This window comes from Ochotona princeps, chromosome 19, assembly GCF_030435755.1.
Source record: "Ochotona princeps isolate mOchPri1 chromosome 19, mOchPri1.hap1, whole genome shotgun sequence".
NCBI classification, from domain to species: domain Eukaryota; kingdom Metazoa; phylum Chordata; class Mammalia; order Lagomorpha; family Ochotonidae; genus Ochotona; species Ochotona princeps.
In genome coordinates this window covers 32,861,364-32,888,616 of record NC_080850.1, presented here as the reverse complement: position 1 = coordinate 32,888,616, position 27,253 = coordinate 32,861,364, and the positions used below count along the sequence as shown (strand labels likewise).

The 27,253-nt window shown below is 38.8% G+C and overlaps 2 protein-coding genes and 2 long non-coding RNA genes across 8 annotated transcripts in view; 2 read left to right on the top strand and 2 right to left on the bottom strand.

The window, feature by feature from the left end:
- Nucleotides 1–335: 335 nt before the first annotated feature.
- Nucleotides 336–18,335, top strand: MYOT (myotilin). 2 transcript variants are annotated; one of them, XM_036496964.2, is made up of 10 exons: nucleotides 336–466; nucleotides 2,845–3,405; nucleotides 7,578–7,752; nucleotides 8,596–8,700; nucleotides 12,528–12,574; nucleotides 13,151–13,283; nucleotides 14,578–14,785; nucleotides 16,854–17,019; nucleotides 17,422–17,555; nucleotides 17,743–18,335. In XM_036496964.2, exons 2-10 carry the CDS (start codon nucleotides 3,050–3,052, stop codon nucleotides 17,910–17,912), a joined length of 1,494 nt encoding a protein of 497 aa, XP_036352857.2. In that variant the 5' UTR covers nucleotides 336–466; nucleotides 2,845–3,049; the 3' UTR covers nucleotides 17,913–18,335. The 2 variants fall into 2 exon arrangements, with proteins under 2 accessions (XP_036352857.2, XP_004586493.2); XM_004586436.3 differs by having other exon boundaries at nucleotides 12,525–12,574.
- On the bottom strand, nucleotides 14,683–16,955 carry LOC131482606 (uncharacterized). Its single transcript, XR_009247155.1, has 2 exons — nucleotides 16,832–16,955; nucleotides 14,683–14,839 (listed from the first exon to the last, which is right to left on the bottom strand). It is a non-coding gene; the product is annotated as an uncharacterized LOC131482606 (long non-coding RNA).
- LOC131482607 (uncharacterized) lies at nucleotides 17,032–20,225 on the bottom strand. Its single transcript, XR_009247156.1, has 2 exons — nucleotides 20,098–20,225; nucleotides 17,032–18,620 (listed from the first exon to the last, which is right to left on the bottom strand). It is a non-coding gene; the product is annotated as an uncharacterized LOC131482607 (long non-coding RNA).
- A 144-nt stretch (nucleotides 20,226–20,369) lies between these two features.
- The window catches only part of PKD2L2 (polycystin 2 like 2, transient receptor potential cation channel), a 29,932-nt gene continuing 23,048 nt past the window's right edge, over nucleotides 20,370–27,253 (top strand). For 3 of the 4 annotated variants that reach the window (XM_058677766.1, XM_058677768.1, XM_058677767.1), the window contains exons 1-4: nucleotides 20,370–20,472; nucleotides 20,991–21,092; nucleotides 23,674–23,807; nucleotides 25,940–26,196. In XM_058677766.1, the coding sequence (XP_058533749.1) occupies nucleotides 20,442–20,472; nucleotides 20,991–21,092; nucleotides 23,674–23,807; nucleotides 25,940–26,196 (524 nt within the window). In that variant the 5' untranslated portion in view covers nucleotides 20,370–20,441. Of the gene's footprint in view, nucleotides 20,533–20,990; nucleotides 21,093–23,673; nucleotides 23,808–25,939; nucleotides 26,197–27,253 lie in introns of all 4 variants that reach the window. The other variant, XM_058677769.1, reaches the window with a different exon arrangement.

Sequence of the window (27,253 nt, the reverse complement as noted above, 5' to 3'; positions counted from 1 at the left end):
TGATGCAATACAAATCTATTTGGGGCTCATCTCTCACTGTCCTGTTTGCAGAAGAAGTTTTAATCAAATAGAAAACCCCCTATCTTGGAATACTATTTCCTTTTTGGTCTTCTCTTCTCCATCTCAGTAATTCATTGCTCATCCCCGAAACGAGCTTACTAAGCTCACAGTTGAAAATGCATGTCTAAAATAAAGAGGCCTGCAACAGAAGCTCATGTAATCCCACTCTTTAAATATCACTAAGACATCTGAGATATTGTTTAGATTGTGGACTCTTACTTTGACATGCCAGACTAGGTGGATGGACAGGCAGGCACATCAGATGTCACTGTTTGGCAGCTGATAAAAGTCAGTGGTGTTATAATACTAAGCACACAGCCACTAGATTAGTTCGTGAGGGAAGGAGATGTACCTTCCTTCCCTTCGATAGTGAGTTAAATTCCGCTGGTACTCTCTGGAACTACAGGTAAGTTTCTCCTTTATTCTTGCTACAGTTTGGGGCTTTGCTATTGATTTATTTTTTGGCCAAATTAGAAGTGTATATAAAGGTGATCCTCATATAAAAGTCTGAAAACCACAATATCATAATTTTCATGATTTAAAGCAAAAGTGACCTATTTAATCCACCAAAACTTGAAGGCATTATACAACAGATAGATAGCTATTTTAAAGCGTCATTCAATCCTTGAAAAGGAAGATTTTTCAAGATCTGTCATTGTGACAATGTTTTATGTTTTTACATTTCGTGCTGCAGAAGTGGGAAAAGTATTAAAATTTTTTTCAAATGAGATTGAATAGCATTTATATTTATGATATCCCTGAAATTCATTTAACATGATCTGAAATAAAATGACACTATCATAGAATCTGAAAGAACTGAGCCTTGGGACAGTAACTACAAACATGATGGAAAATCTGCCAGAGTTACTTATGTAAATGTGTAAAATTTTGTTGAAACTAAACAAATAAAACTTTTAAAAAATATAATTATTAACTATGTAGGCTGATACCAAAATGTCTAAGATAAATGACATTCTGAAAATGCATGTAAAGAAAAATAGGGAACTCTTTTCTTTGGAAAAGAGCTGCTATTTCTTAGACAGTTTATTTCTTACTGTTTGAAATGGACTGTATAACTTGCCTACCCAGAAAAGAATTTAGGAACCAAACTCTGAATTTAGTTCATAAATAGATAAATAAATCTGTAACTACGAAATTACTTGCCTTGAAATAGAACTCTTACTTGAGAATATCTAAATGAAACCCTCATCCTGAATGTCTTCGCCCCCCCCAACAAGTTGAAGGCCTAATGTGGTTCATTTGTAAAATTCAGTTTGTTTTTCTGTTCATAACTTAAAATTGGCAGACACACAGCTTTTAAGTTTTCTTTTTCATATAGTTTTCCTGTTGGCAGTTTAATTGGTTTTTTTCCTCCTTCCTAAAACTGATAGTTTTAACTTAATTCCACACACAAAACTTTACGTTAAAGGTATCTGATCTAGAAAAGTTTCGTTGACAATATTTTCCTCAAGATAGTAATTTACGTAATTGTTGAGACCTTGTTTCAGTGATGATAAACAATTTGATTAATTTCTTAGTAAAAACTTAATGTGTCGTCTCAGCACTGGTTTACACTATGTCAAACAAGCTCAATGTTTTTCAAATTAAATTATCTCTTAGGCTGAATAAAATCAAATCAGTATTAACAATTCAAATGACCAAGTTTTTTTTTTTACTACAGTCTAATTAGAGTTACTGTACTAATGGGAAAAAGAATTGGCAGGAAACACAAATATAATCTTTCAATGTTGATTTTAATGGTAAATGATTTACCTAATGCATAACTGGAATCTACCATAGGAAGTGAGCAACGCCAGTGGAGAAGTGGAGAAGTGGCGCTCATCTTTTGCTGGAAGGGTACAGACTAGCTTCAGGATCCCTTACTTACTGCTAACCTTCCTGTGTGCTATTTTAAAAGAAAAAAAAGATCACGAACTAAAACAACTTCCAAATTAGTCAAATACTTACTAAATAAGTAAAAACAAATTTAAACTATAACTCCAAAAATTAAGACAATATCAGGCCTAGTAACTACAAAATAAAATCTAAAAATAACAAAAAAAATTACCAACAGTTCAGGAATGCAGTCAGTAATGTATTATAAATACACATGTCCAAACCGTGTTATAAATACACAGTGCAAACTCTTTGACTATCAGCTACTTTGGTAAATGGCCAATTTTGAATCAAGGGGAAGAAAATGAGCAGTGAATTCTATGATTTTTTAAATTCCACTTAAAGGTGGACAACACATTATTTAGATCATGACTCTACTTTGTGAATGAAACTCAGAGGGTAAAAAAAATGTAACATTAAAATATTCTTTACAAAAGCATGTTTACCAAGATATTGTTGAGCAAAAAGAGTATTAATGTATTTTGAACAACTGGGAGAATTTACACTAAATGCAAGTTTGACACATTAATATTTAGTATTAACCATAAATAATTAAATCTCTGTGGCTAACAAAAATTACAGCAAAAGCTAACCATGAGACTTTAAAATGATCACACTGAGCATCACCACAGAATTTCTATTCACAGTTTTGACAGTCAACTGTGTCCCACAGCTGGAAACCGGTCTCTGAGTAGGCTTTCCTTTTTTCTCAAGCGAGATGCCATTTGTGCAAAACAAGAGGAAGGAGCAGTATAAAACAGAGAATTTCTACTCTGGGGCAGCATTAAAGGCACCTAAGCTATCAAAAAAGTAGATAAAGTCCTAAAGATACTAAACAAAATGTTGCTTTGCCAAAAATCCTAACTTAACTATTTTCTCTCTCTAAAGGAACACTGTTCTTCAAGAGAAAGTCACTTCACCAAAGCCAGGAACACAGTGTTCTCAAGACCTCAACAAACAAAAGCACATCAAGGTTGCTACCTATTCTTTGCAACTCTCAGGATTTACAGGCACTCAGCCCCAAATTCAGTACCCCATTCTTTCAGGGACAAATCATCACAGTAATCACTCATCTTAAAACTACCAGCTAAGCATGTTTAACTATGAACGTCCAAAACACTTCATCCAGTCCCAAAATCCACATGGCTCCAGATCCCAGCCTCCTGGACCGGAAACCTCCAGCTTCTCCAACCAGACCAAACAATCTTCTATTACCATCCATCCGCGCCAGTGCACAGAGCAAAGATTTTCTGCCTCGTCAACAATGAGCTCTCATATCACCATGTCCTCCTCTGCCTTCCCTGCTTCTCCCCAGCAGCCCCTTGGCTCCACCCAAGGCCAAAGGGTCACAGCTACCTATAACCAGTCCCCAGCCAGCTTCCTCAGCTCCATATTACCATCACAGCCTGACTACAGCAGCAGTAAAATCCCTTCCATGATGGACTCCAAGTAAGTGAATTTTCATTTACTACGCATCCACTGAGTTTACAGACAAGGAGTCTTAAGCGCATTCTTTAATGTTCAAAAAGGCAACGGAATCACTCAATCTTATTTGATGCCTCTCCTAGAATACACAGAACCAGGGTATTGGCATTATGAATTATTTTGACCCATTCTTTAGTGTCCAAAAAAAAAAAAATTCTAACTTGTCCAACAATGAACTTTTCCACTAGTTGCACATTAAGTTCCTCATGCTATAAATTTAATTCCGCTGGTCTAGGCTCAACAGAGGAAGAACACCTGTCTGTTTCCCTGCAGCTAGAATTTCCTCTCACATAAGCAAAGGCTATTAAGTTTCTTGTCAAGTCTTGGGCTTTTCTTCCTGTCCCTTCCCCCTCTACTCCTGAATATCCACCTGAAAAAATCCAGCTTAAAAAAAAAGTTGAAATTAACAAACTTTTAAAAAATAAAATTCAGACACATGTATGAATTTTCCTTACTAGGATCAGGAGAAAGGCTTAAATATATGAAAGCTTATGGCCTCCAGTTTCCCTAAGGCTGTCCAGCAGAACCCAAAACAAAGGACATTATGAGCATGAGCTGAATACTTTTGTAAACATGTAAAAGTGGAATTATACTTTTTCTAATTCCTCTGAACATCAGAAAATTAAATCGAAGGCATCTCAAAAATTGTCTGATGGGCTGTTTCGCTGCAGCCTTACTGACACAGTCACAACAACTCTTCTTTTCCCCAGTCCTCTCTAGACATTAAAATTTTTCTAGAATTCCAATTATTGGCAGCAGCTCTGGAAACCTACTTGAACTGAGTACAGCAATTCAAATTGAAAAGTAACCTCAATATTTTTAGAAATAAAAATTAAGAAAGCCCAAATAAATGTTAGAATCATACGGGTTTTTTTCAGTAATTTAAACAGGCTCACAGTCACATGCTTTTTATCTGTAATAACACATTTGCATGGTTTTGACCTTTTTTTAAAGATCACTTTAAAAATTAAGAATCCACTGTCTCTTCTCTCCCACATTCCCATTTTACCCAAATCAGCCTGTACCTCTTTCTTGGTTACATTTATCCAAATGACCATTTTCCATCTATCTTTCTGTTATTTCAAAATTTCTTATGTGAGCATTTTTAAATCTGAAATAATCTTTTTTGACTATAATAGTTTTCTTAAGAAAGGCTTTTCAACCCTTTTCCAAATTCTTGCTGGGTGTAGGGCTATCAAACAAATATTCACTAAGCCAACTATGTCCCTAGCTCTGTGCATTGACCTAAGAAAAGGGGAAGAAAGGCAGAGAGAATAGGGACTGGCATTGTGGCACACAGGATGAGCTGCTGCCTTCAGTACCAAGCATCTCATACAGGTTCTAGTTCATCTCCTGCTGCTCACTTCTTATCCAGCTGCCTGCTAATACATCTATGACAGCAATGCCAGGCAGCCCCATGCCTCGAGCTCCCTGCCTGTGCCCTGGGAAAGCAGAAGAGGATGGCCCAAAGCATTAGGACCCTACACCCACATTGGAGATCGGAAGGAAGCTCCTGGCTCCTGGTTTTGGATCAGCTCAGCTATGGCCATTGCAGCCTCTTGGGAAGTGAGCCAGCAGACAGAAGATCCTTCTTTTCTGTCTCTCCTTCTCTCTGTCAATCTGACTTTCCAATTTAAAATAAATAAATCTTTTTTTTAAATTACACAAAGTGATTCTTCCACTTAGTTTTGATAATCTTTCATGATTTTTCAGATATGACAGTCTCTTTATTTTATTTTAAATTTAAGATTCATTTATTTTTATTTGAAAGGCAGATACACACAGAGGAGAAACAGAGAGAAATATCCTCCATCCACTGGTTCACTATCTAAGTAGCCTCAATAGCCAAAGCTAAGCCAGGAGCCTCTTCCAGGTCTCCCACAATGGGTCCCAAGGCTTTGGGCCGTCCTCCACTGCTTTTCCAGGCCACAAGCAGGGAGCTGGATGGGAAGTGGAGCAGCCAGGATTAGAACCGGCGCCCATATGGGATCCTGGTGCATGCAAGGTGAGGACTTTAGCTACTAGGTTACTGCACCGGGCCCTAGCGATCCACTCTTTAAAAACAAAAAGCCACTTACTTAAAATCTTGATTTGGCTACTAACTGAACAAATCAAAATTTATTTAGGAATTCATGCTGACATGATTAAATCTAAAATGTAAGGAGAGGTATGTTTCATCAGCTTTTAATACAAACTATATTGACAACAATGAAAAAATATCCATTTATGCAACTAACAGGCTCTCCTATATTCATGCTGTGATTTAGCAAATATAAATGATAGAATAAGTAATAAAACACCTTTTCTTCATTATATTTACAATGTTATGGTTATTAACCAAGTCTCAAAGCCAGCAAAATCCCCTCAGAGATTTGTTTTTACTTAATTAAAAAGTTCATATAATTTCCTTAAGAGGGCCCGGCGGCGTGGCCTAGCGGCTAAAGTCCTCGCCTTGAACGCCCCGGGATCCCATATGGGCGCCGGTTCTAGTCCCAGCAGTTCCACTTCCCATCCAGCTCCCTGCTTGTGGCCTGGGAAAGCAGTCGAGGACGGCCCAAGGCTTTGGGACACTGCACCCATGTGGGAGACCCGGAAGAGGTTCCTGGTTCCCGGCTTTGAATCGGCGCGCACCGGCCCGTTGCAGCTCGCTTGGGGAGTGAATCATCGGATGGAAGATCTTCCTCTCTGTCTCTCCTCTCTGTATATCTGACTTTGTAATAAAATAAATAAATCTTTTTAAAAAAATTTCCTTAAGAATATCTGTGCAAAAATATGTCAGAAAACAGGCTTCAGCTGTCCCATTTGGAGAACATTCCTAATGATAAAACATTCATTGAGGGAGCCTGGAGTAATGGCGCAATTAGTTAATCCTGCCCTTGAAAGGCCTGGGATCCCACATGGACATCAACTCATACTTCCATCCAGCTCCCTGCTTGTAGTCTAGGAAAGCAGAAGAGGATGGCCCAAAGCCTTGGGACCCTGTACCAAAATGGGTGGCTTGGAAAAAGCTCCTGACTCCTGCCTTCAGATCAGCTGAGCTTGGTCATTGTGGCTATTTTGGGAGTAAACCTAGGATGGAAGGTCTTTGTTCTCTGTAAATATGCCTTCCAAAAAAACTAATTAAATTTTTTTTATATAAAGATTTTTATTTTTATTGGAAAGGCGGATATACATAGAGGAGGAGAGACAGAGAGGAAGATCTTCCATCCGATGGTTCACTCCCCAAGTGAGCCGCAACAGGCCGGTGATGTGCCGATCCAAAGCCAGGAACCAGGAACCTCCTCCAGGTCTCCCACACGGGTGCAGGGTCCCAAGGCTTTGGGCCATCCGCTACTGCTTTCCCAGGCCACAAGCAGGGAGCTGGATGGGAAGTGGAGCTGCTGGGACTAGAACCGGCGCCCATATGGGATCCCGGCGCGTTCAGGGCGAGGATTTTAGCCACTAGGCCACACCACCAGGCCCAAAAATAATTAAACCTTTAAAAAAATAAACTGAGGTCTGGAGCCATTTTCCGACTAAAATATACTGATATAAGCAAACCACTCCATGCCATAAACGAATAAAGGTGAAAACTGAACAAAACACTGTGAAAAAGCAGCTAACAGATTTAAACATATAGGATTTCCTAAATATGGTCCCTAAACTCTATCAAATTAAACACAATGAATTCCGGAAGGGTGAAGGGACTCATTTTGTTTATTTAGTTATTTATTTTAAGAGAAAGAACAGGAGAGAAAAAAACCAGAGTGTGATCAGTCACATCACTGGTTCATTCCCCAAATATCCGCCAGGAGCATGGCGGGGTAGTCCTAGTCCCTAGGGAGGGAGCCAGGATCCAAACTCATGTCCTTTGATATGATATGTGGGTGTCAACAACAACAAAAAAATTAATTACTATACCAAACGTTTCTTTAGGAAACCTCTCAATTCTTTTCATTTGTAAAGAGAAAAATAATGTGGTAACCATTCCTATAAACCCTTCTTGATTATTACCAGGACAATGCATTTTAAGTAACATTAGTAGCACTACATAACAAACTCAGCATAGTCAAACATAAATTACAAAATTATGCCAATTCTGTTTTAGATACATTTTAAGAATTGTTCTTAAGTGTTCTATTTTCTCCTTTATAAAGCTACCAGCCATCTTCAGTTGGCCAACCTGTAACTGCTCAGCCATCCCAAACTGCAAATGCGAAGCCCACTCCAAGGACTCCTGACCATGAAATACAAGGATCAAAAGAAGCTTTGATTCAGGATCTGGAGAGAAAGCTCAAATGCAAGGACACCCTTCTTCATAATGGAAATCAAGTGGGCAAGATGTCTATTTTGTGCAAAACGTCAACTTAACTATAATCTAATTTCAATGAATCCTACGCCCATAAATTCAGCAAAGGATTATCTACAAAGAAGGAATGGTTCTTATTCCATATATCTCTGTATGAAATTACTTCTTAGTTTTCAGGGGTAAAAGTATGCTAAGCAATAATCAATCTAAATGATTTAATGAAAATTTCACTTGAAATATTGCCCTCTTAGTGCCTGATAGCCTAATAACTAAGCAGAAATGCTGTCAATTCCAATTCTTCATGTACTCTGATGTTCAATAATAATGGGCAAATGATAAGTGCTTTGTTTTTTTAGCAGTACCTATTGTATACATTGTATTAGTCACTTATCTCTGAGACATTACTATTCAAAAGCAGGAGGAAGGAGAATTTTCCCGTTACTTTGGAGAGCTTTCTTTAAAGGTGCTACGCCTGAATTTGTTATAAGCAAAAAGCTTACAAAACTTTTTACCATATATGGGGGAACTGGCACTAAAATGAAATGTTCTGAATGTAAGAAAAGCCTTTTGAAAAACCCAAGATCTAGAATTCAATACATACACCTGCATTTCTGTGTAGCTCTGAATTTCGGTGGTGGTTTTAAGATAGATCTGTATATATGTATACATATATATAATATATATGTATCTATTATTAATATTATTAATATATTATTAATATATTTTATTAATATTATTGCTAATATTATTAATATATTTTATTGATATTATTGTTAATATTATTAATATATTTTATTAATATTATTAATAATATATAATTTTATTAAGTTGCATTACTATGAACTCAATAACGTGTCTCTTTAAAGCGGCTAACATATGAGGAGAAGATGGCTCGCAGATTGCTGGGACCACAGAGCGCAGCTGCTGTGTTTCAGGCTCAAGATGACAGTGATGCACAGGACTCATCACAGGTAAACTAAAATAACCTTCATCTAACCAAACACTTTGATTTTATGTGGCTAAAGTGTCTGCTTGCGCAGGTAAATTAAAATAATATTGATTCAACTAGAACACTTTCATTCTGTGTGACTGTTTTTCCAAATTGCTTACAAATATCATTTGAGATAAAAATCAGCACACACTTCAGTAGATATATATAAAGGTATTTAACAGACAAAAAAACATACAGAATTTGCATAATTGTGTATGTTATTTACCTGATATATAAATATTTTAAGATTTATTTACTTTTACTGGAAAGAGGGATTTACAGAGAAAAGGAGAAACAGAAAGAAAGACATTTCATCCACTAATTCACTCCACAAATGGACACAATGGCCAGAGCTAAGCCAATCTGAAACCAGGAGCTATGAACCTTTTTTAGGTTTCCCACTCAGGTGCAGCGTCCCAAGGCTTGAGCCATTTTCGACTGCTTCCCTAGGCCATAAGGAAGGAGCTGGATCAGAAGTGAAACAGCTGGGACACAAACTGGCACCCAAATGGGATGCAGGCACTTACAGGCAGGGGATTAGCCAGTTCAGTCATTGTGCTGGCCCTTCGATATGTAAATTATATATACAGATATATAATTCAGAATTTTAGCCTGAGTCAAAACATCAGAAGGCCAATGGTATTTATACGTCAGGCAGTCAGACCTAGGACTCTCTACAATGTACGTATGGACAGAGAATTTACATAGTTATGAATCTTTACATTCAGGACTGAAATTAAAAATCTAAACCAAGATAATCTTTTAAGTTGTTGATCACTGCAAAGTATTAAACATACCTGTGTGCCTGGTGTGATAGCGTAGTGGTTTAGGTCCTCGCCTTAAACACGCCCCAGGATCCCATATGGGCGCCGGTTCTAATCCCGGCAGCTCCACTCCCATCCAGCTCCCTGCTTGTGGCCTGGGAAAGCAGTTGAGGATGGCCCAAAGCATTGGGACCCTGCACCCATGTGGGAGACCCAGAAAGAAGTTCCTGGCTGCTGGCTTCGGTTCGGCAAAGCACCGGCCGTTGCAGTCACTTGGGGAGTGAATCATCAGACGGAAAATCTTCCTGTCTGTCTCTCCTCCTCTCTGTACATCTGCCTTTCCAATAAAAATAAATAAAAATCTTTAAAAAAAAATACCTGTGGTACTAATGAAATATCCAATTCCTTTTTAAATATCCCTATATTTGAAAAGTACTTATTAAAAAAATAACAACAGGGGACCCAGCGCGATAGCCTAGTGGCTAAAGTCCTTGCCTCACATGCACCAGAATGGTTGCTGGTTCGTGTCCCAGCAGCCATGCTTCCCCTCCAACTCCCTGCTTGTGGCCTGGGAAGGCAGTTGAGGACAGCCCAAAGCCTTGGGACCCTGAGCCCATGTGGGAGGCCCTGAGGAAGCTCCTGGCTCTTGACTTCGGATCAGCTCATCTCCGGTCACTCCGGTCACTTGGGGAGTGAACCACTGGACGGAAGATCTTCCTCTCTGTCTCTCCTCCTCTCTGTATATCTGACTATTCAATAAAAATAAATCTTTTTAAAAAATAATAACAGAGGCCAACACTGTGACACAGTAAATTAAGCTGCTGCCTATAGCAGCTCTTTGGATGCTGGTTCAAGCCTAAGCTGCTCCGTTACTAATCCAGCTCTCTGTTAATTGACTGGGAAAGGCAGCAGAAGACATCCCAAATTCTTGGGCCCCTGCCACTCCCATTGGAGACCCAGATGAAGTTTCTGACTCCTAGTTTCAGCCTGGCCTAGCCCTGGCCACTGTGGCCAGTTTGGGGAGTGAACCAGTTAATGGAAGCACTTTCACTCTCTCCCTTTCTCTGTACCTCTGCCTTTGAAACAAATCAATCATAAAAACTGTCACAAGTAACAGTTCTAGGATTGACAGAACATTCCTTCCACAGGAGGGATTAGCTTTATGGAGGGCATCAAAGGTATTTATGCCAGCTTGTGCCTGGTCAGCCTGATCCCAACAAGTAACTCAGACTGAAGCGTTATCACTACCTTCCTCCTGAGATACCCTTCAGTCCCTCTCTCACCAGAAACTACGAGTCAGAGAGATGAAACCATAAACTGCAGAGTCTAAGCCTCCAAAAATGAAAACTGAAATTAAGATTTTTGTTTCTATTAAATATGGCTAGACCTACTAAAAAGTATGCAGCAAGGTCTAACAGAGCAACAAAAAACTGAAAACACAATTTCATGTTAGCTACTGAACAAATCAGTAGTTCATTCATTCAACAGATTCACATGGAGCATCCACTGCAGGATGGGCTCTGGGGGAGATTACAACAAGAATGAGAAATAAATTCAATTCTGTTAGTAGAGTTTAGTGAAAACAAAGGTTTAGTAGTGCAGTAATGTCAGCTGGCTCCAAGAACAAAGATGTTGTTTTTCTAATTATTATTTTTAAATCAAGCTGATAGTAAGGGGGGAAAAGATGGTAACAGAAACATTTTGTAATGAAACCAGAAAAGTATCCCAAATAATACAAAGTATCATCAAACTGTTGTGTGACTAGAATAACATCTTGGACAAAACCATATACTTGTTCAAACCACTATTACAGAAAAAAAGGCAAAAAGTTAACATTAATATTTTTAATTGTATTTTTTAACAGAAAAAAAAGTTGATCACTGAATTGACTATTTTTTTTTTTTACATTTTGCCTAAAGAATCTCAAGGCTAACCAATAAAAATTTAGCTTTTGTCTTTAAAATGACAAAATTCATTCAACACATTCATTCTCAAGTATGCTATTCCTACTTAGATTTTTCATGTTCTACTCAGATACATTTCAGATGTTTGGGTTGGGACTCTATTTTCCACTGCTTTTCACATTACACTGTGTCGAGTACAGCGAAATGCACAAAGTAAGCATTGAGCATTTAACGGATTATCCCCTATTATAATTTTCACCAATTCCTGATTTTAGTTCTCAAATAAAAATAATCTTCTGGTGATTGAATATAAATCCTTAAATGTACTTTTATTAAACAGGAAGTAATTAATGTTGTCTTTCATAACTCTGCACAGGATTTTGTTCCAGGAGCTAAAAAGAGAACTATTTTCCAGTCTAGTATTTACTGCTGCTGGTGCCACTTTTAAGCAGCAGGCGTAATGCTTTGTCACTTATGCCAACACAAGTGACTTCATGTCTATTTCTGTTTTACTAAAAGGACAATCTGTACTCTGTGTTCCTGTTTCAAATACACCAGGTGACACAAAACCGTTTGTAACAGAGTAAACTGAAAAATGAACCACCATCAAACTCAGGTCTAGCTTTTTTCATAATTAACATCCACAGTAGCATATATTCTTGCCATAATAACAGGAAATTGTTGCACTACATTTTAAATGCTTAAAAAGTGAATATAGGAACTGGGGTTGTGAAATAGCAGGTTAAGCCACCGTTGCCTGAAACGCTGCCATTCCCTATAGGTACTGGTTCATGTCCCAGTCACTGCACTTCTGATCCAGCTCCCTGGTAATGGCCTGTGAAGGCAGCGGTAGGTGGGTCGAAGCCTTGGGTCCCTATCATCCAGTAGGAGACTTGGATGCAGCACCTTGCTTCCTGGCTGCAGCTATTCGGGGAGTGAACCAACAGATGGCAGACTGATTCTCTCTCTCAAAATAGTTCTAACACTGCCTTGAAAGAAATCTTCTTTTAAAAAAGCGGACATACAAACTGTGACTACACAAATATAGCCGAGATAGAAATGTTCAACTACTCCTGCTTAGTTCTGCTTCATTTTAGTTAAACACATATTAACATTTTCTTTGCTTTCATTTCAAGCAGCACAATTCAGAACATGCTCGACTACAAGTTCCTACATCACAAGTAAGGTAAAAAAAAAAAAACACCTTTTTTTAATTTTAAAGAAATACATGTTATGCTATCTAAAATGTTTCCATGTTAATATTTATAAAGCACTTCAGCTTACTACACATCTTTTTAGGACTATAATGGGAATTTTTCTAGTGCCTAAGATGATGACCAAAAGTTTTATGTTAATTATCTGAACTATCTCAGAAGTTCTTTAAATGTTTTGGTCAAATAAGCTAGGATCATGTTTCTATGTTAAGCAACTTAAAAATAAAACTTTTTCATGACAATGAAAACTCAAAAGTATACAATCTTTACAGATGATAAAAATTACCTATAAAATATTCTATATTTAATTCAATTCATGGCACTTAAAAAAAAAGAAACAAAGACATACACCTTGTGCCAGGTGCTTTGACATTGTTACCACGTCTAATTAATATCAAATACTCTCTCTAAGGCCTTATTCCATTGTTATTTTGCTACCAGATCAGACAAGACTCTGGGCTTTCAAACTTGATGTATAAATTCTCAGATTAATGTGAAAAGACAAGTAATGACAGCTGAATGCAGTTACATTTACAATGTTTTCATAGAAGCAGATCATCTTCGAGGGGAGATATGAATGATCAGGACGCAATCCAGGAGAAATTTTACCCACCACGTTTCATTCAAGTGCCAGAGAACATGTCAATTGATGAAGGAAGATTCTGCAGAATGGACTTCAAAGTAAGAGTTTAAAAATATTGGGAATACTGAGCTTTGAAAAATGTCCTCTTCCTACCTGTACCTTGCTACTCATCTTGAGACACACTGTGCAGTGGATTAGAATACGGAGTCGGAGCCAGGCCTACCAGGGTCTGACTCCTGGCTCTGCCACTCTACAGCTGTGTAACTTAGACAACTAACTGCACTGTGCTTTTGTCTCCTCATCCATCACAGGGAACTAACAAACACACTCACCTCACAAAGCTATGAAAATTAACCGAGTACATACCAATACCTAATATTCTATGTAAGTAAGACTATCACAAAGATCTCTAAAACACAATGCTTCTAAAATTCTTTTCCATCCAGAAATTCAAGCCGCCCCGCTTTCTCTTAGCCTAAGAGTTCTTTAGGCTAGAGCAACTCTTCACAAGACTGTTCATTTTTATTATTCTCATTTTGGAGAACATTTTCTTATACAATGCGTTTTCTGGGATCCTTATGAATGACAGTTGGTATTAAGGCTTAGCACTGAATTTAATTGTTAAGGGTCATAAAACATTTAAGATACCAACTATTCTATTTTAGAAAGTGTTTCATTAAGGACAGGTACATGCACAGCAATTAAGATACTATTTGGAACTTGACGGGACAATAAGATGCTGGACTCTGTGTTTGGTATACGCTTGCAATGGGGAAATCTCAACTGAACTTGAGCTGTGGTTATGCAACAAGGTGGAGGAATCCACCATGGTGGGAGGGTTTGGGGAGGGGTAGGGAGAACCCAAGTATCTATGTAACTGTGTCACATAATACAATGTAATTACTGAAGTTAAATAATAAATAATTTAAAAAAAAAAAAGATAAGCAGAAACTATAAAAAAAAAAAGATACTATTTGGGGCCTGGCGGCGTGGCCTAGCGGCTAAAGTCCTCACCTTGAAAGCCCCAGGATCCCATATGGGCACCGGTTCTAATCCCGGCAGCTCCACTTCCCATCCAGCTCCCTGCTTGTGGCCTGGGGGGGGCAGTTGAGGACGGCCCAATGCATTGGGACACTGCACCCGTGTGGGAGACCTGGAGGAAGTTCCTGGCTCCTGGCTTCGGATCAGCGGGCATCGGCCCGTTGCGGCTCACTTGGGGAGTGAATCATGGGACGGAAGATCTTCCTCTCTGTCTCTCCTCCTCTGTGTAATAAAAATAAATAAATCTTTAAAAAAAAAAAAAAGAAAAGAAACTGAACTGGTGAATTTCATAAATGGACAAACGGAATACTAACGGACAACTTGGGAATTCTCTCATCTTGTGTTTTCTAGGTAAGTGGACTGCCAGCTCCTGATGTATCATGGTATCTAAATGGAAGGCCAGTCCAATCAGACGATCTGCATAAAATGATAGTGTCTGAGAAAGGCTTCCACTCACTCATCTTTGAGGTCGTCAGAGCTTCAGACGCAGGGGCGTATGTGTGTGTTGCCAAGAACAGAGCAGGAGAAGCCACCTTTACTGTGCAGCTCGACGTCCTTGGTAAGCCTCCAAAGTCTGAGGGATCCTTACCACAGCCACCCTGAGCGCGTTGTTCTAAGGTATTGGTATTGTAAAACAAAGCATTCAGAAGGAGGAAAAGCCCAGGGGACTTTAATGTGCACACAATCCAGCAGAATGCCATTTTTTCATCTTCAAGCCACAGAACAAAAATGAAAAGACCGTTTTTGAGGCAATCAGTGAAACTAGAATGATTAATCCATCCCTAAGGCCTTTCAGGAAAAGAAATGCAGGAATAAATGAAGGAGTAAGATCAATTCTAGACAGACCAAATACTGCAGCATTAGCACTTCTAAATGTTAACAACAGGGTTTCAAAGTGAAATTTTTAGCATAGTAATTTCTCTGCTTGATAATTTAAAATAAGCAATCTGACTTCATTTTTATAAAATTGTCATAAGGTTGCAATGACTGCAGTCAGCCAGGGTCTGAGCTCTAGCTGTTTCCAACTCTAGCTTCAATGATATACAGTGTGTGAGGCAACAGAGTATTGGCTCAAGTAGTTGGGTCCCTACAATCCCTGTAGGAGATCTGTAATGAGTTCCTGGGCTCCCAGCTCCAAGGCCTGGCCAGGGAGTAAATCAGAAAATAGGGGCTCACTCGGCCAAACTCCCCAATCTCTCTCTGTCCCTGTCGATTTCCCCTGCTTGTCTCTCAAGTAAAACAAAAAAAAAAGAGTAATTAAAAGCAAATGTCGGGCTTGGCAGCGTGGCCTAGTGGCTAAGGTCCTCGCCTTGATCCCATATGGCTGCTGGATCTAATCCCGGCAGCTCCACTTCCTCTCTATCTCTCTTCCTCTCAGTATATCTGACTTTGTAATAAAAATAAAATAAATCTAAAAAAAAAAAAAAAGCAAATGTCAAAGTCTTAGATTATGTTCTCTTTACTCAGAAGTTATTTTATAACATGCCTACTTGCTTTAGAAAACTAATTTAATAAAGCACATATTTCAAATTTGTAGTAAGGAAGGCAGTTCTCATAAACCTGGATCCGGTTTTAAAAATTAGATATATCATGTGTGCAATGGTTTAAGCCATAGTACGTTATGTAAAAGATGTTTCACTATAATTCATCATTTCTAAGAGTTTGAGTAAGTTAAATGGTAGACAAGTGTCTTGCACTTATATTCTACCTGTAACAATGAAAAAATCCTAAGCATTATTTTATTATGTATGCAACAACTTCAATCTAAGGCAAAAAACTAGTAAGGAAAGTAACACATTAATTCAACTCATTAAGCTTGGACACATTCCATTTTGCCAATTCTTCAGAAATACTGTAATTTTACAGCAGAAAAAGACTTGGGCTGGTATCTGTCCAACATAGCCAAAGTTATAGTATTATACTATCATTTTTTGCTTTTCAGTCATAAAGACAAGAAAAGTCAAAGTAATTATTGATATTTTTGCTATCCAGTTTATAAAATCTCTTCATTGGTTGTCCCAGTTGATCATCACAATAATTTGTGTGGTAGACAGCAGACACTACTGCTCAGAGAAAAACTAAACAGAATTCCCCAACATGACGCGGTTCATGGGACCAGCAGAAAATTTGAACCCAAGGTGTCCAGTACCCTATCATCCATGCTGCCTCCCTATACATCAGGTGACAAATGAGAATAGGAATAAAATTCTTTGAACAAAACGTGACCAGAAATTCAGTGAATTGGGGCTGGCACCATACAGGTTAAGACTATTTTACCTGTGGCACCAGCATCCCATATGGGCATCAGTTCAAGTCCCAGCTGCTCTACTTCTATTCTAGCTCCCTATTAAGACTGTGAAAGCAGCGGAGATGGCCCAAGTGGGCGCCTGTACCCACATGGCAGACCAGGAAGAAGCTGTGAGTTCTTGGCTTTGGAACTGCCCTACTCAGAGTTTTATATCTCTGAATGAGTAGTTTTATAAGTATAGCATTTTCTTGAAACTAAGAAAGTTTCCATCCTGTTGCCACTTTTTAGAAGTTAATATCAATGTACAAATGTGATATTTGGTTCCATTTAAGACAATTTTTATATTATTTCAAATACTTGAATTTCTTTTAATTTGTAGCAAAAGAACATAAAAGAGCGCCAATGTTTATCTTCAAGCCACAGAGCAAAAAAGTTTTTGAGGGAGAGTCGGTGAAACTAGAATGCCAAATCTCAGCTATACCTCCACCAAAGCTTTTCTGGAAAAGAAATAATGAAATGGTACAATTCAACACTGACCGAATAAGGTATGATAAGTATTTTTAGGCTTACCTAGAAGAATCCAGTTACACTTTGACATATATTGTGAATCATAAAGTCATTATATCTGTGTAGTTTTTAACCATATACAGAGCATAATAAAACTTCATTAAATCAGAATTCACTAATCAGAAATCTAAGGCAATATTAAAGCCTTGGGAATTACCTTTTCACTAAACAACAAAGAAAGGTGGCTCCAGGAAGTAAATGTTGTGAAATAAAGGGAAGATATTTTAAAAAGCCAACAGCTATTTGACAACAACTCAGTAGAGCCACAGAACTTTCAAATGCTCCTTTCTCTTCTAATTAGTGTAACTCTGTAAATCAGAGACATCACTGAAATGCACGAAAATGAGTCCCTACACTTTTCTTTTAATGTTTCTTTTCAGCTTATATCATGACAATGCTGGAAGAGTTACATTACTGATAAAAGATGTAAACAAGAAAGACGCTGGGTGGTACACTGTATCTGCAGTTAATGAAGCCGGAGTAACCACATGTAACACAAGGTTAGATGTTACAGGTATGTAAGTATTCTAAAGAATTTAGCTAAGACTTAATAAAAAACATAAATCTCAGCATAGTGTAAAATCTGAGGGATTTCCCCTGTACATCATCAGTTTCTTTATCTTTTCCTGTATGATGATTAATACCTAGTGTAATCAATTTGTTTAGGTTTTGTGAATTAACTTTTATTTGATCTGTTTCAGCTCGTCCAAATCAAACTGTTCCAGCTCCTAAGTTACGTGTTCGACCAACATTCAGCAAATATTTAGCACTTAATGGGAGAGGCTTGGATGTAAAACAAGCTTTTAACCCTGAAGGAGAATTTCAGCGTCTGGCAGCTCAATCTGGACTCTATGAAAGTGAAGAACTTTAATAACTTTATCAACAGTGAAAACACAACTATACTATTAGACACATTTTTAAAAATAAATCCATAGCTGTATTAACAGATTATGGCTTTAAGTAGATATTTAACTAATATATATTTCTGATATTTATCCTTTGCCTCTTGGACATTCTGCTTCTCTGATTTTTGAAGCCTTTGGAAAACCTGAGTACATGGATTTGTAACTGTAGAAGACTCTTAAAATGTGAGATTATAACATTTCAGTCAGCACATTTATTAGTTACAGGTTATCAATACCAACTTTTTAAGAACATCTATCTGATACTTGTAACAAGGTTTAAAGGTACTGCTTTTACATACTGTTTTCTCTAGTAGGAATACTAACACAGTACAGATATATGAGTGTTCTATAGTTTCATGTCAAAAGAATAAAATTCAAATATTTAAAACACTATCTCCACAAGTCCATACTTCTAAAATAAAATTTGTTTTTCTTATATTAAAAAAACATTCAGCAAAACCTATGAGTAACAAATTCCAAACAGACAATAATATTATGTTCTAGAATAGTGTGAAGCTCATTTGCAGTTTAATTCATCTTGAAACAAACCCGAACTTCCCATGGTTTGCACTTCAAAAGCAATAGGAACTTGCACCATGACTGAATTTCTCCTGAATTTGTGATTTTAACCAAACAGGTTTCTAATTCTTCAAGATTTTTCAGTCTGTTGAACTCTGTGGGATAAAAATGGTGTCTAGGTACTATCCTCTTAAATCTAGTACTTAATGTAAATTTGAATACCTTTATGTAGTTGTATTTCCTCAAACAATTCCAGATAATTACATGAAAAAACATAATTTTATGAGTGTTTCTAAAAATTCAAATTGAGAAAGGCACAAATCCTTAAAAAACAAAACAAACAAACAAACAAAAAAAACCTGTCCCTCAACTAGGATAGTAGCCCTTTGTCTCAAGCCACAAGTCCACAGGCTGGTAGCCTGTACTGGGCCTTTTGGCTCCTTTCATCAACACTACTTTTGATTCCTGCTACTGTTTAGCATAGTTTTTGTTTCATTTTTTATTGTAAAGTCAGATATACAGAGAGGAGGAGAGATAAACAGGAAGATCCTCTATCCACTGATTCACTCCCCATGTGACCACACCAGCTGCAGCTAGGCCGATCCTAAGCCAAGAACCCCAAGCCTCCCAGGTCTCCCACACGGGTGCAGGGTCCAAAGGCTTTGGGCTGTCCTCAAATGCTTTCCCACAAGCAGGGAGCTGGATGGGAAGCAGGGCTGCCGGGATTAGAACCGGCGTCCACACGGGATCCTAGCGTGCAAGGATAGAACTTTAGCCATTAGCCTACATAATTTTGTTTTAATGTGCACATACAGCAGCATTCATGAGCATCAACTGTACATCTCCTCTTCAGGAAAACAGAAGTGGCTTTACCTTCCACTTTCATTTTAGAGGTTTTCTTTTGCTTTTTTTTTTTTTTTAAAGTCTGTCCTAAAACATGTGGACTCAGTCCTTTTTTTTTTTCTTCAACATGCGAATCCTTCAATCTCAGCCTCGCAGGTTTTTTGGCTGCTTTAGAGTCACACTGGTTGAGGCATTTCTATAGCTGCTTTTGCAAACCACCTACTCAACTTCACAAAGCTTCTGGGCCAGAGGTTGGTCTGGAATCGCAGGAACCAGCCTTTCACATGGGCACTGCCTTCTGCCTTCTTCAATAACCTGACAGGCAGAGGCGGAGAGAGATCGTGGGCCTCGAGTGTCCACAACGGGCTGGGGTGGGCAGAGGCCAAAGACAGCAATGAAAAACAGCCGAGGTCTCTCCCGTGCATCGGCCCAGCTCTACTTGACTGCCACCGCATCCTGCCAGGAAGAGGACCAGGATGGGGGAGTCAGAAGCCAGAGCCAGGCATCACAACCGGGCCCCCTGGATGTGGGTCACCAGCACCTTAACCTACGTCCTCACCTCCTAACCGCTGGACACAACACCGGCCCTACGGTTAAACATACAACATTGAGTGAAAACAACTCGCGGTTAATACCTAGTTTCTGCAAGTAGCCATGACAGTGGGAGTGGGGTGAGGGAGTCACGCTTAAGGCTTTGGTGCCCAATGTACTTCGCCTCAATTTGAGGTAAATTATTTCATCTCTCAAAACCTCGATTTCCTCAGGGCCTAAAAGGGGAGAAATACCTACCTTCAAGGGAGGTGGAAGTAGAGAGTAAACGAGGCGATAAATATTAAGGAGATTCAAGAAAGAGAAGCCAGTTGTCATCAATTACTATGGTTTTGGGGGTCCCAAGCAGGTTTAACCCAGGACCCGGGGCTCCTCAAACTACCAGCGGAACCCACAGCCCGCCCCAGGCCAGAGGCGCGGAGGGCTCCTCAGTGCGCAGGCGCGCCTGTCGCCAGCGCCCCTGCGAGGTGGGGGGTCGGAGGGCTCGCGCAGGCGCACGAGCGCGGCGGCGGCCCTCGCGAGCCTCTCACGCAGGCGCACCGAGGCCCGGAGGCGACGAACGGGCGGTGTAGTCCGGGTCGGCCATGGCTGAGGCGTCGCGTTGGTATCGACCGGGTGAGGGATTCTCCTAGGGTGCGGCTAGGTCAGGTCCAGTCTGGAAAGTCCGGATACCTTGTAAGGAGTTCTGTAACTCCCAGAATTTCACATCTGGGAAAAATGGTCATCTCCCCCTTTTCCGCTGCTCTGCAATCGACCAACCCTTTGATCTGAGTCGTATCCTGATGTAACAACAGCTCCAGCATTTTTTGTCCCCCTAGCGGAGAACAGCCTTCCCGAGAAGCAGTGTGGACTGGCAGAGAAAGAAATAGGGGCTTCAGTTTGTTCTTTGGATTGCATTTTCAGTTTACTATGGGGCTTGGAGGAAACGTCCATATTGGAAAATTGGTATAAAACCATCAAATGCTGGCCCACCTGCCCCATGGGAGGATTCAGTGCCATGTCTGATTATTTAAAAACAAGCAGAAGCTCTCAGAACCTTCTTTGGCGGTGGTTGATGTTTGTCCGTTGTTATTACTTGTATACATTGTAACTTACACATAATATAGAGAAAATGTTTGTTTTATATCTCACAGGGCCTTCAAAACATAATCTGCATTACATAAAGGAAGTAGAAATTAGAACCACCCTTCAGGAGCTGTTGCTGTACTTTATCTTTTTAATAAACCTATGTATATGTAAGTACACAGATGAAGACAAACATGACGACTGAACTAAGAAGTTAAAATATGGAGACAAGAAGCATACATGAAAACATAAAACCTTATAAAGCCATAGGTTGTCAGAGTACTAAAACTCTATTTTAGACATGTTCTTCAGTTTCCTTAAATTGACACTATTTCCATGGCTTTTAAAAATTTTATCACTTTACTTGGAAACCAGAGAGAAAGCTCCCATTCACTGTTCTCCCCAAATGCCCACAGCGGCTGGAGCTAGACTGGACCAAGCTACAGCTAGAAAGTTAGTGTGGCTCACCCACAATTATGGCAAGGCCCAGCTACTGGAACCCAGAGGGCATATTAGCAGGAAGCCGGAAGTGTGTACACAGCGGGGACTTGAGCCTTCGCCACTGTGTCAAGGGTCTGCCCTCATTTCCAGTTTTTAAGGAGTAAAACTTGAGGGAACAAGTAAAAATGAGAAGCTTCCGTTGTCCACATTGAATAAAATTACTCCTTTCATTTCATGGACATCTCTTAAACATAATTAGTCCCTTGCATTGATAATTGTAATGTGGTTTCTTAAAGCTATATAAACATATGTGTTCCATAAAATACAAGAGAGGCCAAAAAACATCTTAGCCAGCTTTCTCACTGATGCGTTGCAGTTAATAAAATGTGCTTGTGCAGAGTTAGAGCAAATTTGAGAACTGTGAAAGTATCTTTCCTATCTGTGAGTCATTAGCATTGACTTAACATGTACAGGACAGTATTCAAAAGCATTTTGTCTCTATAGAGTACCCAAAATACAGAATAGGTAAGCTCATTTGCAGGGTTTATTTCATGTTGGTGTGTGCTATATACCAACTATTATATACCAATTAATGTAGAGATGACTGGGAATCAAATCTTAAACATAACTGCAGCTCATGTTACAAGTTATCCTGCATGATTTTTATAAAAGCCTTGTTATTAAAACAATACATGCCTATTATAGGACATTTGGAAAGTAGAAAGATAATAAAAGACAGACAGTGGAGCAAGATCTTCTGTCTGCTGGTTTACTCCCACATGGCCTCAGTGGCTGACACTGGGAGAGGTCAAAGCCAGGATGCACATTAGCAGATGGCTGGCCTGGCAAGCAGAGCAGGACTCAAACCCCGCATTCGGATAAGGAACATAGGTCATCTAAGTGCTATCTTCAGCACTGCTCCAAGTGCCTCCCCCAGAGATTTTTTTTCAGTAAGGAAAACTGAAAAATTCTCTTAGGTTTCCATCAATACAGAAATTTGTTTAACATTTTGGCACATACACTGAATTAAATGCAGTTATTAATGAGTGACATAGTCTCACGTCTATGTGATACATGATTTTTTAAAATGAAGAACTTCTGATGAAAAAGCCACATATATTTATGTTGTGTATTTATTTATGAATCTATTTTATCTATACTCCTCTGGAAAACTGAGTGATCACAAGAAAGAGAATAAGAACGTTAGTACTTTTTGAAATTCCTAGCACATATCACACATACCAAAGCATGGTTTCAGGTATTCTGCATGCATCTTCTCATTTGCTCACAATGAAGCCAGGAGATAGCAGTTACTAGCTCTATGATAGTAACTCTAAGTTAGACTTGTCTAACTTCAATAGCCTTAATCAATGTGCAGGGGGAAAAAAAACCTTGCATATCAGTGAATATAATGTATAACCTCATTTTTGTAAAACTGGAATGATTTTATTTATAAATGTAGATATGTAAGGCCAATGCAGTGATATTTCGGGCTGATCTTCGGCTTCTGGAGCAAACCTCCCATATGGGTGCCAATTATAGTCCTAGATGTACAATTTCCCATCCAGCTCCCCACTTGTGGCCTAGGAAAGCCATGGAGGACAGCCCAAGGCCTTGGGCCCCTACACCCAAAGTGGAAGACCCAGAAGCTCTTAGCTCCTAGCTTCAGACCGGCCCAGCTCTGGCCATTGTGGCCATTGGGGAAGATGGAGGCTCTCTCTCTCTCTCTCTCTGTAACTCTATAAAGTAAGTCTTTCTAAATAAATTTAAAATAAAATTTCAAAATATATACATGTATATACATAAAAAATAATCATAGGAGGTGAAGCTGTTGTCTACGATACTTGCATCCCATATGAATCAGAGTCTCAGCTGCTCTGCTGACCCAGTTCCCTGATGTGGCCCAGGGAAAGCAGTGCAGGTTGACTTCAAGTGCTTAGGCCCCTCCTAGCTACAGGAGAGACCTGCCCCCTGGCTTCAGTGTGGTCCAGCCCTAGCTGAAGTGGCCATCTGGAGAGTGACCTAGCACATGTAATCTGTTCTTTCTAATTTTGCCTTTCAAACAAATCTTAAAAAAAAAAAAAGAATATATACCAAACTGAACTCTAGCACTGGGACTACAATCAGCTTTCTCTTGCTTTTATATTTCTATTTGAAACTTTTAAATGAGTTTAAATTATTACTTTTATAATCAGACAAAACAATAAAAGTTGAATTTTTCAAAAAAAAAAGAATAAACTGTGACAACATTTTTAATTCTGATAAACTGAATCTTTAAATAAATTCTTAAACAAGGATTCTTCTCCTTAGTGACTTTTGGAATGGTAAACCCACATATGTATTATTTAAATAAGGTTATGTCATCACTGTTTTTGGATACTTCTGTGGCTGATGATGAAAGAACCAACTTTAAGTCTATTCGCAGTATCATTGACTTTTGGAAGGTAAGGTATTATGTTCCTGTGGATGAAATATTATAGAAATTTCATAAACTTTTGGTACACCTAAGATACTCAATAAATATTTATTAAAAGAATAAGTGAAACTGGATATTATTTGTTTAATTAGCATCAACCAAGTGTTTACTTATTCTCAATGTATTCTTAATGTGATACTGCTAACTATTTTAAAATCAATATATCTTTTTAACATTCTCTTAAGATTTTTTTTTTTCAAAGGCATATTTTTACCAAGCGGGAAGGAGAGACAGAAAAGGTCTTCTGTCTGCTGGTTCACTCCCCTAATGATTGCAATGGCCCGAGCTGAGCCGATCTGAAGCCAGGAGCCATAGCTTATTCCTGGCCTCCCTCCTGCTATGTTATACTGTCCATGGTAGGGAATACGCTAGAAGCTGATGCTGGTGCCACCCTCCAGGACTATGAGAAAACCTTTTTTCTATGTAACGTACTCAGCCTCAGGTATTTTGTTACAGCAACACAAAGAGTAAATCTTTTACGTGCAAAGGCTGGCATCTCATTCAGATCGCTAATTGTGGCCTATGAAAGCAGTGGAGGATGACTCAAAGCCTTGAGTCCCTGGAACCACATAGGAGACCCACAAAGGCTTCTGGTTCCCAGCTTTAGATTGACTCACCTCCAGCCATTGTGGCCATTTGAGGACTGAACCAGCAGAAGGAAGATCTGTCTCTCCTCTCTGTCAATCTGCCTTTCCAGTAAAAAATAAATTAAAAAGAGAGAGAAAGGAAGGAAGAAGAAAAAGAAAGAAAGAAAGAAAAGAAAGAAAAAGAAAGAAAGAAAGAAAGAAAGAAAGAAAGAAAGAAAGAAAGAAAGAAAAAAAGAAAGAAAGAGGAAGAAAGAAAGGAAGAAAGAAAGATGGTAGACTTGCTTCTTACATGAGGGCTAGAATCCAAAATCAGTCTGTAATTGGATATAATGAACATTAACCTTACAATCCTCTGAGTGCCAGAAAGAATAATTCCTTCAGCATTAGGATAGACTTGCTTCTTACATTGTACTTGATAAAACAAGAGATGAGTGTTACAAGCAAAGAACAGTTAAAGGAACTAGCTGTTCCAGTCACCCCATGTTATAAACATGGACTTGTTATAAACAAGGACAGAGCAATTAGGGAACACTTTCCAGAAGCGGTATCAATTCAGCTGAGTTTTATAGGATTATTTATAGGATAAATAAGGAACAGCGTTTGCTGTAATTCCACATGTGGGGCTGTTTGGCGTTGCAGGAGCTTGGAGGTGAGGTAGAAAGCACCAAATTATGGGCAGAGGTTACATGATGAATACAATGCTGGGAGTCTTAAACTTATCAAGGAGACAAGATGCTTATCCTTTGAAAGACTTCAAAAAGCAAGTGTTAAATGAAGATTAAATGACCAAAGGTCTAGAGCCAGCACAGTGCTGTAGTTATGCGCACATGGGCACGGCTTCAGGTCCCAGCCGCTCCACTTCTGATCTAGCTCCCTGCTACTGCACCTGGGGAAAGCACAGGAGGATGGCCCAAGAAATAGGGAATGTACATCACATGGCAGACCCAAAATTAACTCCTGGGTCCTAGCTTCAGACCAGCCTAATTCCAGCCATCGCAGCCATTTGGGAAACTAGTGAATAGAAACTCTCTCTGTAACTCTGCCTTTCAAATAAACAAGCCTTTTAAAAAGTCATAGTTCAATGTGCCTCTTTTGTATTGGCCATCTTGAGGCATTTACATGACCACTGGAAAGAAGATAAGTGGAAGAAAAGGGAAAAAAATGAACTCTGGACTTGGGATCTCTTAGACCAGTGTTTAGGAAGAAAAGTCAGAGGAGAAGGACAGTCAATCTTGGCATGAAGACACAACATGTGCTGTGACCAGCTATGATGCTGATTGGCTGTGGGATTCAATGAGCTGAATCTTGTGAAGATACTTGTGAAGTGCTTGGTGCAGTGCCTAGGAAATACTAAGTGCTCAGCCAGTGTTAAGCAACAGCAGCCATACCACCATTCATATTAATGAAGGGTTGCAATAATTTATTTTCCATACTCAAAATTTGGTGTGTATAATGTTATGAAAGATTTTAATGACATGAAAATATTTTTCATATGACACTTATCCTTGTGAAGTTTATGGAAGGACCCCTTTTGGAAGGTTTGTACTGGGATTCGTGGTACAATAACCAGAGGCTATACAATTTAAACAACAGCAGTCGTATCTACTATGAAAACATACTTCTGGGAGTACCCCAAGTCCGTCAACTAAAAGTCCGTAACAACACCTGCAAGGTCTACTCATCCTTTCAGTCTCTGATGGACGAATGTTATGACAAATATACTTCTAAAAATGAAGATCTATCTGAATTTGGCCTCAAAACTGACACTGAGTAAGTACTATAAAGTTACACAGATTTTTCTAGCAGCTTGCCATTGTATTTCCAAATAATACCAACTGGAGACTGCCAGGTAAAAAGACTATTTCAATAATGTTAAAAGGACGAATGTGACAGAGTCATGTCTGGAAAAGACAAAAGTGAACCTGTTTTTGTTTTTACTTCAGGATGCAGAGTGATTTTTTTCCTGTTGGCATATGAAATGCTTAGTCAAACTAGAGATAAGGCAAAACATCAATTTTTGCTTCTGCAATGATTGGTGAACCAGCTTTTCTGGCTGTGACCAGACTCCCTCCAACTCATCCCCACTGTCCTTTCGCACTCTGGTTTAGTCCTGTGACATCTGCTCTTGCTGTCAATACTAAAGGGAGTTACGTTCCAGGCACTGCATCTCTCACTGTTCCTGTCAAGGGTACGATGGTTTTTTTTCTTCAAAGGAGCCGAGCCTAAGTAATGCTGGTATTGACTCATAGCTGTACTTGAGAAGGTGGAAGCCCAAAACCACGAGCACCCTGTGCCCTTGACACGAAGATTCCTGGTATCTGTCCTGTTTATATACAAAGGCCTATAAAAATCATAAGAGGAAGAAAATGAAATTTCTATAAATTAATATTCATCTAAATGTTACAAGTATTTATTAAGGACTACCCCCTCCTACTCATAGTTCAGTGTCCAGAAGTCTTCCTTTTGCTGTTTTAGTTATTTCCTCCAGCACACACTTACTTGTCTCTAAACGACATCTTCATAGAGCTATTGCTTGATTTGACAGTTTCACATATTGTTTTTCTATCATGGAAATGATCTGTCATGTAGCTCTTTGATGCCACCTTATCTACATACTCATTCTGTTCTTAGCCCCTCAGTATAATTATACCATAATCATCGTTCCTCATCAGTCAATGTTTATTACAAATATGAACTATGATTACATTTTCTTCAACAGTTTACCCTGGATTAATAATTGTTTTGTTTTTAATTGGCATTTCTTTTTTGTATAAGTTTAGGATATTTTCAGGACTAGTATTCTTATAAATTCAAAAGAGTTCATAAA

Bases quoted from the DNA above. Each gene is read 5' to 3' on its own strand.
- MYOT (XM_004586436.3), top strand. From the start codon at position 3,050: ATGTTTAACTATGAACGTCCAAAACACTTCATCCAGTCCCAAAATCCA. The intron at 13,284-14,577 runs GTAAGAGTTTAA...TGTGTTTTCTAG, and splicing joins TCTGCAGAATGGACTTCAAA to GTAAGTGGACTGCCAGCTCC. The intron at 14,786-16,853 runs GTAAGCCTCCAA...TTTAATTTGTAG, and splicing joins TGTGCAGCTCGACGTCCTTG to CAAAAGAACATAAAAGAGCG.